The sequence below is a fragment of the Equus asinus genome, chromosome 26 (assembly GCF_041296235.1).
Source record: "Equus asinus isolate D_3611 breed Donkey chromosome 26, EquAss-T2T_v2, whole genome shotgun sequence".
Taxonomy (NCBI): Eukaryota; Metazoa; Chordata; class Mammalia; order Perissodactyla; family Equidae; genus Equus; species Equus asinus.
Window position 1 is genome coordinate 34,282,704 of NC_091815.1, and position 15,104 is coordinate 34,297,807.

Below are 15,104 nucleotides of genomic sequence, written 5' to 3' on the forward strand. Positions count from 1 at the left end.
CAGGAAAGAAGGCTTGGGACAAGTTGTTTCTGTCTCTCTCAATGCTATTGTCTCGCTCCCTCTCTGACTGTCCCGCTATCTGGTTCAGACACTGTCTTGTCTCTGTGTCCCTCGCGGTTGACTCAGAATCAGAAACAGAAGGGAAAGAGCCCAGAGGAGGCCGGGGTGGGGGGGTGGGGGTGTTGGGGGGGAGAGCAGCGAGGAGAGGATGGGCCGAGAGAGTCAGCGGGCAGAGGCAGGGGTGTCCTTGGGGGTGAGGGGAAGGGGACAGCCACTGGGGATCTGGCCCACGATCTGGGGGGCAGGGGGGCGTCCCCGAGATGGGTAAGCTGGGAAGAGGAGGAGGTGTGGAGGGAGGCGCTGAGCTCAGCCTTACACCCCGCGAGTCCTGGGGGCCGTGGGAGCTGCCGGGCGCGTGGGTCCGGAACCTTCCACGCACGGGCCCCCCTTCCGTCCTCAGACCGCCTCCGGAAGGAGGAGAAGGGCCGCCAGGAGATGGAGAAGCTGAAGCGGCGGCTGGACGTGGAGAGCTCGGAGCTGCAGGAGCAGATGGGGGAGCAGCAGCAGCGGGCGGAGGAGCTGCGGGCGCAGCTGGGCCGCAAGGAGGAGGAGCTGCAGGCGGCGCTGGCCAGGTGCGCGCGCAGCCCTGGGGCGCCGCATCTACACCCGCCTGGGGGCGCAGCCCGGTGGAGCGCCCCCCCGACCCCCCCCCCCGCCCCCCCGCCAGCCGTGCACACCCGCCCCGAGCCCCTTCTGTAAAGTGGACATAGCGAGTTCCAAGCCCATCTGGTCAAGGGAACCGGGAACAAAGGCCCCAGTCTGTTCCTCCCCAAACGGAACAGCCCGGAATCAGCTGTGATTTGAAAGGTGGTCTGGAGGCCGGCCCGGTGGTGCAGCGGTTAAGTGCGCACGCTGTGCTTGGGCGGCCCGGGGCTCGTGGGTTCTGATCCCGGGTGAGGACATGGCACCGCTTGGCAAGCCATGCTGTGGCAGGCGTCCCACATATAAAGTAGAGTAAGATGGGCACGATGTTAGCTCAGGGCCAGTCTTCCTCAGCAAAAAGAGGAGGATTGGCGGTGGATGTTAGCTCAGGGCTAATCTATCTCAGCAAAAGAAAAAGAACATGCCCCCTCAAGTCTGACTTCTGGGTTTGAATCCCGGCTCCTCCCGGTTCCGACCACGTGACCCCACCCGGATGATCTCCCCTGTGTAGCCTTAGTTTCTTCATCTGTGAAATGGGGCTGATTACAGCAGCCCCTCCTCGGGTTCGTGTGGGGATTGAATGAGAGAAAATGCTCCTAAAACACTTCGCACACGCTCAGCCCTCGGGAAAGTCTGGATGCGTGTGTTGCTGCTCTTCGTTAGGGCTGTCGTTCCTTGTTTTTCTCTTTTTTTTTTTTTGTATGGAGGCGAAATTCACAGAACCAAATTGGCCTTTAAAGTGTACAATTCAGCAGCAATTGGCACGTCCCCAGTGTTGTTCACCCACTGCCTCTATCTCGTTCCAGAACATTTTCATCACCTCCCAGGAAACCCACGCCCATTAAACAGTCGCTCTGCGTCCCCCGCCCCCCCGCCCCAGCCCCTGGCGTCACCCATCTGCTGTCTGTCCGCATGGGATTCGCTTGTTGTTGATATTTCCTCGAAGTGGAATCATGCAACATGTAGTCTTTTGTTCTCTCTCTCTTTCTTTTTTTTTTTTAAAGATTGGCACCTGAGCTAACAACTGTTGCCAACCTTCTTTTTTTTTTCTGCTTTATCTTCCCCCCCGCCACATAGTTGTATATCTTAGTTGTAGGTTCTTCTAGTTGTGGGATTCTTTTGCCCTCTTATGATTATTTTTATTGCCATCCTCATGGCGATCCTGCGACGTGGGGCGTTTGTGTCCCCTCACAGACTAGCTGCCTCTAGTTAGGAAAGGTTGTCACCTGCCAGGGCAGGTGGCTGAGCAGGGGCTCCCTGAGCCATTTAACTCCCAGTCCACACTGCCCTCAATTCAGCTTCTGGGTTTTTTTTTGTTTGTTTGTTTGCTGAGGAAGATTGGCCCTAAGTGAACATCAGTTGCCGATATTTCTCTTTTTTTTTTCTCCCCAAAGCCCCTCAGTGCATAGCTGTATATCCTAGTTGTAGGTCATTCTAGTTCTTCTATGTGGGATGCTGCCACAGCATGGCTTGATGAGCCGTGTGTAGGTCCACACCCAGGATCCGAACTAGTGAAATCTGGGCTGCTGAAGTGGAGCACGGCCCCCAGCTTCTCTTTGCAGGAGGCCATGTCGGGTCAGGGCAATGAGGAGGGACTGTGGGGCCAGGTCACTGGCCGAGTGACCAGGGCAAGTGCTTTCCCACTCTGAGCCTCAGTTTCCTCATTGGGTGTGAGCTTTCAATGAGATGATAAGTAAAGGACTTGCATGTGGCGGGAGCTTAGTAAGTGTGGCTGTGGCCACTGTCGGTGTCATTCCCATTTCACAGCTAAGAAAGCTGAGGTGCTGGCTCCGGAGCCATGTGCCCAAGGGCGGAGCTGGGATTTGAACCCAGCCCTGGCCACCCCCATAGTCCTCCTCGGGCCTCTCCGCCTCCAGAAATCATCCCTCCCCCGCCTGCCTGCCCCCCTACCAACTGCGTGGTCCTCGTCCACCCCCAGGGCGGAGGAGGAGGGCGGGGCCCGGGCTCAGCTGCTCAAGTCGCTGCGGGAGGCGCAGGCCGGGCTGGCCGAGGCCCAGGAGGACCTGGAGGCAGAGCGCGCGGCCCGGGCCAAGGCGGAGAAGCAGCGCCGGGACCTGGGCGAGGAGCTGGAGGCGCTGCGGGGCGAGCTCGAGGACACGCTGGACTCCACCAACGCGCAGCAGGAGCTCCGGTGAGGCCCGGCCGCCTGGTGGCTGGACACGTGCAGGGCGGGGTCCAGGGAGAGAGAAGGACTAGGGGTCGGGGTGGGGGGTGCCGGCTCGCCATCGACACACGGGTTTTGTGAGTCGTTCAACAGTTGTTTGTGGAGCACCAGCTCTGGGCCCCGCTTGGGCCAAGCTGGGGACAGAGGTGAGTCAGACCCAGGCACTGCTCTGAGGAACTCCTGGTGTGTGGGGGGAAGCAGATTCGAGCAAAGGTAGACCCAATCTGGGACAAAGCATGCTTTAATGGAGTAGCAGAGGGCATCGTGGATGATAAGAGCAGGCCCCTATGCCACATCTATGGGAGGGAGTCCAGGAAGACGTCCTTGAGAAGGGGCTTTCTGAATAGGGATTTGAGGGATGCATAGGAGCTCACCCTTAAAGCCACCCTTCTCCCACAGCATCACCACCCACATCCCTTGGGGATCGCAGAGTGAGGTCCCCATCCTTGGTGGGAAACAATAAATGGAGGCACAACTGGCTGTTGAGGGGATGCTCCCCCAAAGTCCCTGCCTTCCTCTATTCTGAAATTCTGCTCCCCATCTTCCTCCTTCAATGAAAGGTCCAAGAGGGAGCAGGAGGTGACAGAGCTGAAGAAGGCTCTGGAAGAGGAGACGCGTGTTCACGAGGTGGCGGTACAGGAGCTGAGGCAGCGCCACGGCCAGGCGCTGGGGGAACTGGCGGAGCAGCTGGAGCAGGCCCGGAGGGTGAGTTGGGCTGGAGGTGAGGGCAGGATGCTGGGCTGGAGGAGGTGCCTCGGCCGGTGCTGGGCCGGCCCACGTCTCTGGGCTTCTTCCCTCCCATCTTCACGGCTTCGTTTCATCTTTTGCTCAGCAAGCATTAGCTGAGCACATGCTGTTCTCTTCCCTCGTGGGGAAATGAACAGGGAGAGGGGGTCAGAGTGCTACTTGGGGAGTGTGATCTTAAATAGAGAAGCAGGGAGGGATTCTGTGAGAAGGTGACATCCGAGTGAAGCACTGAGGGAGGCGAGGGGTGAGCCATCCCAGCATCACGGGGAAGTGTGGTCCAGGCAGAGGGAAAAGCCTGTGCAAAGGCCCTGTGGCAGGAGTGTACCTGAGTCTTTAAGGAGCAGTGAGAAGTTCCAGGGGGGATAGACAGTGCAAAGGCCCTGAGACAGGAGTCTGCCCGGCCTGGTAGATGTGGGGAATCATAAATCTTTGCTTGCCTCTCTCCCTCACCAGGGCAAAAGTGCATGGGAGAAGACCCGGTTGGCCCTGGAGGCTGAGGTGTCCGAGCTACGGGGGGAGCTGAACAGCCTGCAGACCTCACGTCAGGAGGGTGAGCAGAAGAGGCGCCGCCTGGAGTCCCAGCTGCAGGAGGTGCAGGGCCGGGCTGGCGATGGAGAGCGGGCCCGAGCGGAGGCTGCGGAGAAGCTGCAGCGGGCCCAGGTGAGTGGGGCGGCCAGGGCAGGGGTAGTCTCTGCTGTGTGATGTTGAGTGAGATACCCGCCCTCTCTGGGCTTCTGTTTGGTCCACCTCAGCCCTCTTGTTCCTTCCAACTTTTCCAACATAATCACGTATAAATAGCTAGTATTTGGCGAGCTGTTACTATATGCCAACCATCCCGTGTATTTCACTAAATCCTCCTGGCTCTCCTTTGAGGGACGTGCTTGTACTGTTCCCATTTTACACAGGAGGAAACTGAGGCCCAGGGAGGTGAAGTTGATTGTCTAAGTTCCCTCAGAGCCAAAACTCGAACCCAGCCATGTCTGACCCTGTAGCTCTTAACCCTGCCACAGCCTCCACCCTCCACCCCCTTCTCCTCTGGCCTTAAATAGTCTGTGGTCTGGTTAGAACAGCCCAGTGTGACTACGTGGAACTGTGTGAAGACGATATTGAAGAAGAAAAATGGATTTAAAAAAAAATTTTTGTTGAGGAAGATTAGCCCTGAGCTAACATCTGCCGCCAATCCTCCTCTTTTTTGCTGAGGAAGACTGGCCCTGAGCTAACATCCGTGCCCATCTTCCTCTGCTTTCTATGTGGGACGCCTACCACAGCATTGCTTGCCAAGCGATGCCATGTCCGCACCTGGGATCTGAACCAGCGAACCCCAGGCTGCTGAAGCGGAACGTGCACACTTAACCGCTGCGCCACCAGGCTGGCCCCAAAAAATGGATTTTTAACATTTTATTTTATTATGTGTTTTAACTCAATGACCAATACCTGTTCGTTATTGAGAATACAAACAAGCAAGAAGAACAGAGGGAAGAATGACTTTCAATTTCGGAAAACACAGTGACAGTCTTGAATTTCCAGATTAAAACAGTGTATTCATGAGGGTAAAGGTTGGGCTGCTTAACAAAGAGACCCCAGAATTCATCAGCTTAAATCAAAAACACAGGTCTTTCCCTCTCAAGAAATGGGCTCAGGGCAAGCCGTCACGGCTGGCAGGACACCGTGCTCCTTGGGGTTCCTTAGTCTTGTCGCCCCACCATCCCCGAGAACACTGACCTCATCTTCAGAGTCAGACCTGGGTTGTGGGCACGTCTGTGGTCCAGCTCAGGAAGGGGAGGAGAGGGGAGGGGACAGAATTTGCATCCATCACTTTCTTCGCCTTCCATTGGCCGTAACACAATCACATGACCACAGCTAGCTGCAAGGGAAGCTGGGAAATGTAGTTTCTAGCTGGCAGCCATGGACCCGTCACAGTGGGACCAGGGAAGAATGGATTTGGGGGGACACCTAGGATCTGCCCCAAATAGAATCATGCTCCCTGGGGGTCCCTGTGCTGAGCACCGTACATATTATAAAAATAAAAGTGACACCAAAAGTAGCGTTTGGCAGCTGACAGCAGGAGTTCTAGGCAGCACTCTCCAGCAGGACTCTGTTCAGTGATGGAGATGTTCTCTAATTGCGCCATCCACTTGGCTTCTGGGCACTCGAAATGTGGCGAGTACAACTGAGGAAGTGGGTTTTTACTTTTAATTAAATTACTTTAAATTTAAATAGCCACATAAGGCTAGTGCCTACTATATTGGACAGCACAGCTCTGGAGCCATTCTCTCATGGCTCAGATCTCAGTTCCACCACCCATAGCCGTGTGATCTTAGGCAAATTGCCTAACCTCTCTGTGCCTCAGCTTCCCTTTATGTAAACAGGAAATAATAACGGTATCTGCCTTGTAACTTAAAAAGCAAACTTGCCTATTTTATCTCAAAATGAGTTTATTTAGGAACAGTGAAAAGAATTTGCTATTCAGGATGTGCCTGCTATGGTTCACCACAGGCAAATCCAGAGAACAAAGCCGGGGAGCTGCCTTTATAGAGAAAAAGGGGGAGAGGGCGGGGCTGTTCTAAAGGAAAGTCCATTGGGGGAAAGTAACAGTCAGGGCGGCAACAGCTTCTCATTGGCTGAGCTGTGGTGTTTCTCATTGGCTGAGCTGCGGTGTTTCTCATTGGCTGAGCTGTGGTGTTTCTCATTGGCTGAGCTGCGGTGTTTCTCATTGGCTGAGCTGTGGTATTTCCCATTGGCTGAGCTGCAACATTTCCCATTGGCTGAGATGTGGCATTTCTCATTGGCTGAGCTGCGGCATTTCCCATTGGCTGAGCTGCAGCATTTCTCATTGGCTGAGCTGTGGCGTTTCTCATTGGCTGAGCTGCGGCATTTCCCATTGGCTGAGCTGTGGCGTTTCTCATTGGCTGAGCTGTGGCATTTCTCATTGGCTGAGCTGTGGTGTTTCTCATTGGCTGAGCTGTTGCCAGGTGGGGAGAGAAATCTTCCTTTAGTAGTAAAGTGGTTTTATTTCCTGTCCCAGAGACAAGCATCCTTTGGTGTAACTGACCATGTGTCATAGGGTGTGAGAGCTCCCCCTACAGGCCTTCTGACTCCAATTCAGTTAAGGTTTCTCTTACTACTTTCCACAGCCTCATAGGGTTGATGTGTGAATTTGATGAGCGTATACTTGTAAAACGCTTAGAATGGCCCCTGGACACACAGTAAATGCTAAAAAATTGTCAGATGTTCCTATTTATTGAGCACTAGGTGTGTGCCATGCACTGGGTGAGTCCCTGTATCTTATTTCATTTCCTCCTCAAAGCAGCCCTGGGAGGCAGGTCCTGTTATCATCCCCATTCTCCAGATGAGGAAACCGAGGGCCAGACAGACAGGAGTCACTTGCCTCAGGTCGCACAGCCAGGAGGTGCCAAGACCAGGTCAAAATATAATTTTCAAAAGTCAGAGCATGAGTCTCATGCAAAGACTTAGTGAACACACATCAGAGATTTATTTAAAGCACTAATGAGGGGCCCGGCGGGATGGCAAAGGTGTTCAAGGTGAGAGACGAGAGATTGACGTGTTTATAATCAGCAAGAGAGAGACTGCCCGAGCCAGACCTGATGGCCTGGTGGTTAAAGTTCAGCACGCTCTGCTTGGGTGGCCTGGGTTCAATTCCCACACGGAACCGCACCCTTCGTCTGTCAGTAGCCATGCTGTGGCTGCAGCTCACATAGACGAACTAGAAGGACTTAAAACTAGAATATACAATTACATACTGGGGCTTTGGGGAGGGCAAAAAGGGAAAGTTACCAACAGATGTTAGCTCAGGGCCAATCTTTCCCAGCAAAAAAAAAAAAAGTACCAAGAATGAGATAAGAATATTCTTTGAAAAAAAAAAACAAACAGAGAATGCCAGAATGAAATGGCGCAGTTAGAGACCAAATTGGCTAATGTCCCACAGGGCAAGAAAATGTAAGCTCTACGTCATCTCTTCTCCTGGATAGAAATAATTTGCCACTCGGTCGTCACAGTGCAAGTCAACAAAAGCTTCCTTCCCCTGGAGAGTGAGGTGAACCTGAGGCGGGCTTGTTATATGGGCCCATTCTGTGACGTCAGAAGGACACCTGGCCATCTTCTTGTCGTATTTCCAAGGTTTCAGATCAATTTTCTTACCAGCCAGAGTTCGAACCCAACGTTGTTCCTGAAGTGAACCTTGGAAAAGGAGGGAGGGACATTCAGGGTGGGGCTCAGTGTTGGACACGCTCATCCAGCAAACGTTTACTGAACACCTACTGTGTGCCAGGCCTGTTGTGGGCCCTGCGGACACACCGCTGGATGGGCAGAGGAGTTGTCCAGGGGACAGAAGTGGGCAACCACTGCCTGATTCCTACAGTGAAGGAACATGAAGCCAGGGGCCTCGCTCAGGGTCATTTTAGGGGCAAGAGGGACAGCATTATTGAGATATAACTCACACACCACATAACTCACCCATTTTAAAATGTAAAATTCAGTGGTTTTCAGCATATCCATAGAGTCGTACAACTGTCACCATAATCTAGCTTTAAAACATTTTCATCGCCCCAAAAAGAAATCCTGTACTCTTAACTACCATCCCCCAATCCTCCCCCACCCCAATTTGGCAACCTCTAATCTACTTTCTGTCACTTTAGATTTCCTATTCTGGACATTTCGTGTAAACGGAATCATACAACATTTGTCCTTTTGTGTCTGGCTTCTTTCACTCAGCAAAATGTTTTCAAGATTCATCCATGTTGTAGCATCTCTCAGTACTTCATTCCTTTTCAGGGCCAAGTAATATTCCACTGCCTGGATAGACCACATTTTGTTTATCCGTCTTTCAGTGGATGAACATTTGGGTGGTTCCCACCTTTTGGCTGTAGTGAATTGAGCTGCTCTGGACATTCCTGTACACATTTCTGCATAGACATATGTTTTCCTTTCTCTTGGGGACACGCCTAGGAGCGGAATTGCTGGGTTATGTGGAAACCCCACGTTTAACCATCTGAGGAACTGCCAGGCTCTTTTCCCCAGCAGCCGCACCATTTTACCTTCCCGACAGCAGTGTGTGGTGGGGATTTGAGGTGGAGGAGCCGGTGGGGTCGGCTGGACAGAAGCCACCACTGGAAGGTGCCCCTTCCCCACAGGCTGAACTCGAGAACGTGTCCGGGGCCCTGAGTGAGGCCGAGTCCAGAGCGATCAGGCTGAGCAAGGAGCTGAGCAGCACGGAGGCCCAGCTGCACGACGCCCAGGTGACCCCAGCCCACCCCTCAGCACCCAGCCCCCCCGGACCCACCCGCCCTCCTGCCCACCCCTGACTTCCGTTCTCCCTTCTGTCTCCAGGAGCTGCTGCAGGAGGAGACCAGGGCCAAGCTGGCCTTGGGGTCCCGCGCGCGAGCCCTGGAGGCTGAGGCGGCGGGGCTGCGGGAGCAGCTGGAGGAGGAGGCGGCCGCCAGGGAGCGGGCGGGCCGCGAGCTGCAGACCGCCCAGGCCCAGGTAAGCCATCCCGGAGGGAGACCTCGAGGGGACACCTGGGCCCCCAGCCTGCTCCTCCCAGTTCTCTCCCCTTCCAGCTCATCCTCACACGGCCCCAGAGGGATCCGTCTACACCCAGAGCAGCCCCTGCCCCTCCCTCGCCCACAGCCCTCCTGTGCTGTGGCTGCTCCTGGACAAAGCCCCTGCCTCTCAGCGGGGTGCGGGAGGCCCTGTGTCCTCTGGTCCTTCCTTCCTCTCTGGCTGCATTCGTCTCTTATCTCTCCTTCCCGCCTTCACTTGGGAACCCCCTTGACATTCCTTAGAACTTACACTCGCCCGCCTCCCCTCTTGCAGGAAGTCCCTGACCACCCCCTCTGAACTCCCACAACACTTTTTCTCCCCCATCCCCACTCTCATCATCCTGGCCTGGAGCTGTCTCCACCCGGGAGTCTCCCCACCAGACGGGGAGCTCCTTGAAAGTGTGACCCTATCAGAGTTAGATCTGGGTCCCCAGCATAGCCCAACAGAGAGCCTGATGTACGGTAGGCCTTGAGAAATGACTGTTGAATGAGTGAGCGATGAACGCATGCCTGCAAATATCCTTCTTCAACTGGCGAACTCCTATGCCTACTTCAAGACCCACCTCAAATGCCTCCCTCCTCCAGGAAGTCTCTCTTGAGTGTTCAGAACAGATGCTGACTCCCTCCTGTGGAGTCCCACGGCTTCCATACCTTAGCCTGCATCACCCTGGCTGTGATGCTCAGTCTCCCCCATCAGACTAGGGGCTCCCCAGGGCCAAGTGGGGTCTGATTCATCTCTGGGTCCTGGTGGGAATAATTTTAATCTCCCGAAGGAGCTGAGGCTCACAGAACTCACAACCTCAACCCACCTCCGAGGCAGAAGAGCCCAGCAGAGCGAGTCCTTTCCCTCTTCAGGCCTCAGTCTCCTCCTCTGGGAAGTGGGGCAGCACCAGGTAGCGCCTTGTTACAGCCATGACTGCTACCCACCCTCTCCTCCCCGCAGCTCTCAGAGTGGCGGCGGCGCCAGGAGGAGGAGGCGGGGGCGCTGGAGGCAGGGGAGGAGGCGCGGCGCCGGGCGGCCCGCGAGGCAGAGACCCTGACCCAGCGCCTGGCGGAGAAGACCGAGGTGGTGGACCGCCTGGAGCGCGGCCGCCGCCGGCTGCAGCAGGAGCTGGACGACGCCACCATGGACCTGGAGCAGCAGAGGCAGCTCGTGAGCACGCTGGAGAAGAAGCAGCGCAAGTTCGACCAGGTAGGGCGCCTCCGTTTCCCCAGCTGGGGTTTCAGGATGCTCGTCCGCCTCCCGTGTTACGGTGGGGTCACAGCTCAACTATGAACTTGGCGGGGGGATCCCGGGGCAAGATGCCTGTCCCATTTCAGCCTCAGTTTGCCCATCTAGGAAATGGGGATAATATTAAGCAACTGGCCATCCGAGGATGAAATTAAAATCACAGAACCCCAGATCGTTAAGATCAGCAAAGCCTGAGGTTCAAATCCCATCTCAGCCTCTTTCCAGCTGTGTGACTTGGGCAAATTGCTCAACCCTCTCTGTGCCCCATTTTCTTTATCCAGAATATGGGGGAGTCATTATTTTGCCTTCTTCTTCTTCTCCTTTTTTTGTTTATGTTGTTTTTTTTTTTTTGAGGAAGATCAGCCCTGAGCTAACATCTGCTGCCCATCCTCCTCTTTTTTTTTTTTTTTTTTTTTTTGCTGAGGAAGACTGGCCCTAAGCTAACACCCGTGCCTTTCTTTTCATAGACTTTTATTTTTTGATTGTCTTCTTTCACTCAGAATAATTATTTTGAGGGGCCTTCCTGGTGGTGTAGTGGTTGGGTTCACATGGTCTGCCTCGGCGGCCCAGGCTTTACTGGTTGGGATCCCAGGCATGGACTGACATTGCTCATCAAGCCATGCTGTGGCGGCATCCCACATACATAATAGAGGAAGACTGGCACAGATGTTAGCTCAGGGCCAATCTTCCTCACAAAAAAAGAAAAAGAAGAAGAATTATTTTGAGATTCATCCATGTTTCTGCATGTATCAATAATTCGTTCCTTTTTTTTTACTGCCAAGTATTACTCCTGTATAGATAAACAATATTTTGTATATCCATTAACTTGTTGATGAACATTGAGTTGTTTCTAGTTTTTGACTATTATGAATAAAGCCTTAGTCTTTGTAACAGGACGTAGTGGTTTTAATCACATTTCCCTAATGAACAGCGATGTTGAGTATTTTTTCATGTGTTTATTTGCCATCCACACATCTTCTTTGGTGCAGCGTCTGTTCAAATCTTTTGCCCCCCCCCTTTTTTTTTAATTGGGTCATTTCTTTTCTTATTATTGATTTTCAAAAGTTCTTTATATATTCCGGATACAAATTCTTTATCAGATATATTGCTTTGCAGATATTTTCATCCAGCCTGTGGCTTGTCTTTTCATTCTCTTAATAGAGATTTTCAAAATGCAGAAGTTTTTCATTTTGATGAAGTCCAGTTTTATTAATTTCTTATCGTGTGGATCACGCTTTTGGTGTTGTGTCTGAGAAATCTCTCCCTAACTCAAGGTCACAAAGGTTTCTGCCTGTGTTTTTTTCTAGGAGCTTTCTACTTTTAGGTTTTCCATTTAGGTCTATGATCCCTTTTGAGTAATTTTTTTATATACTGCAATCATGGCTCCAAGTTAAGTTTTTATATATATGGATTTCTAATTGTTCAAACGCTATTTGTGGAAAACACTCTCCCCGCTTGTTTTTGCCTGTATATTAAAAATCAAGTAGTTAGTTCTCCAATTTTTTCTTCTTTTTCCTTTTCTTTCCCTTTTCTCTGGGACTCCAAATCCATGTGTTTGACTGATGCTCTCTCACAGATTGTTAAAGCTCTATTTGTTTTACAATCTTTTTTCTTCCTTTGCTCTATTTAGATCCTTTCCACTGACCTGTTTTCAAGTTTACGGATTCTTCTAATGTGTCCAGTCTGCTCCCAATTTCATCCGATGACCTTTTTTCTTTTTTGGGGGTGGGGAAGATTGGCCCTGAGCTAACATCTGCTGCCAATCCTCCTCTTTTTGCTGAGGAAGACTGGCCCTGAGCTAACATACATGCCCATTTTCCTCTACTTTATATGTGGGATGCCTGCCACAGGATGGCTTGACAAGCCGTGCGTAGGTTTGCACCTGGGACCCCAAACAGCAAACCCTGGGCCGCGAACCAGAACGTGCACACTTAACCGCTGCCCCACCGGGCCGCCTCTCATCCGATGACCTTTTGATTTCGGATCTTACACTTTTCAGTTCTGCCATGTCTGTTGGGTTCTCTTTTAGTTTCAAATCCTTCCTGAGATAACCCTGTCTCTTGACACATTGTATCCATCTGGTCCTGAAACTTACTTCTCATAGTTAAAGTCCTGGTGTGAGAATCCCAATATCTAGTCGTCTGTGGGTCTGTCTTCATGGGCTGATTTTCCTCTTCACTATGAGTCCCACTCTCTTTCCTTTCTGCATGTCTTATCAGCTTTATGGTTCATCAATTACTGTCTTAAAAAAACAGTAAACGTTGAAGTCCGTTTTTTAGAAAAATGTATTTTTTTCCACCACTGCCCCCAGAACTCCCTCTGCTTTGTTGGGAATCGAGAGCGAGGGGCTCGCCCTTCTGGCCCCTTCGGGAGTTGAGCTGGTTTGGGACACGGCTGCGACTTTAATCCCTCTCCCTTCCTCTTGTGTCTCTGCCTCTGTCTGTGTGTCCGTCCGTCTCTCTGTCCCCGGCTGCCCCCTCTCTCCCACCCCCTCGGATGCTCCTTTCAGCTAACCTGTTTCCCCCCCACCCCATCTCCCTCAACCGCAAGCTGCTGGCGGAGGAGAAGGCGGCGGTGCTGCGCGCGGTGGAGGAGCGCGAGCGGGTGGAGGCGGAGAGCCGGGAGCGCGAGGCGCGCGCCCTGTCGCTGGCGCGGGCGCTGGAGGAGGAGCAGGAGGCGCGCGAGGAGCTGGAGCGGCAGAACCGGGCGCTGCGCGCGGAGCTGGAGGCGCTGCTGAGCAGCAAGGACGACGTCGGCAAGAGCGTGAGCAGCACCCCGCTCCCCGGACCCGCGAGGGGGCCACTGCGCGCGTGCTCCATGCTGGGGCGCGCAGACACGCGCGTGCGCTCACACACGGGGCGTGGCGAGAACCGGCCACCAGGTCACGTGGTCACGCACAGACCAGGCACCCGTGTTCATGTACCTACACAGAGCGTGAGGAGAGGCTTCCAGCAGACACGTGTGTCCACGCACACACACGGGCAGTAAAGACAGTCGTTCACCAACACACGTGTCCATGTGCACACACACGGACCGTGAACACAGTTGTTGACCAACACGCGTGTTCACATGACAGACACAGAATGGGAGGCGAATCTTGCATCAAACACACACGTTCGCACAGAACAGGGGAGCTGCTCACAGACATGAGAGCATGAGAACCACGCATCCCGCGTGTATGAATGCTCAGAGAGAGGGAACATGCACAACATACAGCCGGAGAACCGTGCCCCAAACCTGACGATGTGCACACACATCACAGGCCCAGGGCGAGGACACCCCACCTGGCCACCCCCAACCCCACTGAGCACACTCAGGCTCCCACACCAGGCCTCTGTCTTCCCCTGAGGCACACATCCCTCCAGGGCTGGCGAGGGGTCCCCCAGGCCTGTCTCCAGGCCCCACTCACCGGGTATCCAGCCTCTGTAAGGTCCCCCACACCCTCTACGCCATCCTTCCTTCATCCCAATATGTTTATGGAGCACCAGCCAGGACAGGCCCAGGGATGCGGCCACCCGGACTGCTCACGGGAGGTGCTGACGGCATCCATGTTCAGTCGGGTCCCTGGGCAGACGCACTTGGACCTCCTACCTTATTCCAAACAGCGTAATCCCATGAGTACGACCCCTGGGGGCTCTATCTTCTCCACACGCTTTGGCGTTGACCCGATGGAGCTTTTAGCCAGGCCTGGAGAGAGCCCCACCCCCGTGACATACCCTTGGCTGGCCTGCAGCCCCAGGGACACCGGAGCCGAGATCCAACTCGGATTCGAACGGCCAAAGTCTGGCCTTTGGGAAAACCATCAAGTTGTTTGTCATGACTCCAAAGGCCTTTGTGGGAAATAGGGTGACAGTGGGAGACAGCTTGACTCCTTCAAGTCAACAACATTGATTGGCAGGTGCCAAGGAGGAGGAGAGACCAGTTGGCCCCTCCCAAGGGCTGAACGTTGACACTGTCACTGGCCAGCATTTCCGTGAGGGTCCTTGGGTGGTGGTGACACGCGGGTACGGTCCCCGCCCTGTGGAGCTCACAGCCCAGTGAGGGAGACGGGCGTTGCGCGAAAAGACACCTGAGCCCATGTTAAAGGACCTTTGTGACCAGGGCTGAGTCGGAAAGGAGCCCGGTGCCGGGAGCGTGGGTCACAGGGAGGCCCTGACAGGTCAAGGGACACTTCTCTGAGGAGGTGACAATTAAGGAGAGGCGTTGGGGCGGGGGGGGGGGGGGTCTCAGAATTCATAAACCCAGATCCGCTTCCACAGGGCGTTTGGGGGTTTTCGCCTCCACCTTCCTGAAAGGGCTGAGAATCCCCCAAGCTGAGAAAAAAAGAGAAGTCGAGAGTGGGTTGGCGGTGTCCTGGCAAGTCTGGCGCTTAACGCTGGAGCTCCACGCCTTCCACGCGCCTCCACACAGAGCTCCCGAAGATGGAGCCCCAGTAAAGTGAGCTCCCAATCCAGCATCACAAAACGCACGAGGAAATGAGCCACCGCGCCTGACAGTCAGCTGACCTAACAAACAGTTGAAGTGGGCTCTCGAGCTTCAGATGATAGAATGATCGTGCGTGGATTATTAATAAAGTAGGTTTCAGGCTGATTCAGAATGAGACGCATCGTAAGCAGGCGTCTAGGAAGCGTTGATCGAGTGAATGAACGAACTAGGACGGTCACTTCGACTTGCTCCCTCC

At 53.8% G+C, this 15,104-nt stretch overlaps 1 protein-coding gene across 8 annotated transcripts in view; it reads left to right on the top strand.

Annotated features, from left to right (window-relative positions):
• The window catches only part of MYH14 (myosin heavy chain 14), a 96,303-nt gene that overhangs the window by 63,759 nt on the left and 17,440 nt on the right, over window positions 1–15,104 (top strand). For all 8 annotated transcript variants that reach the window (XM_070498317.1, XM_044758811.2, XM_070498312.1 and 5 more), the window contains 8 exons: window positions 461–632; window positions 2,642–2,854; window positions 3,448–3,592; window positions 4,088–4,294; window positions 8,785–8,889; window positions 8,981–9,133; window positions 10,136–10,384; window positions 12,974–13,186. In XM_070498317.1, the coding sequence (XP_070354418.1) occupies window positions 461–632; window positions 2,642–2,854; window positions 3,448–3,592; window positions 4,088–4,294; window positions 8,785–8,889; window positions 8,981–9,133; window positions 10,136–10,384; window positions 12,974–13,186 (1,457 nt within the window). The remainder of the gene's footprint in view (window positions 1–460; window positions 633–2,641; window positions 2,855–3,447; window positions 3,593–4,087; window positions 4,295–8,784; window positions 8,890–8,980; window positions 9,134–10,135; window positions 10,385–12,973; window positions 13,187–15,104) is intronic.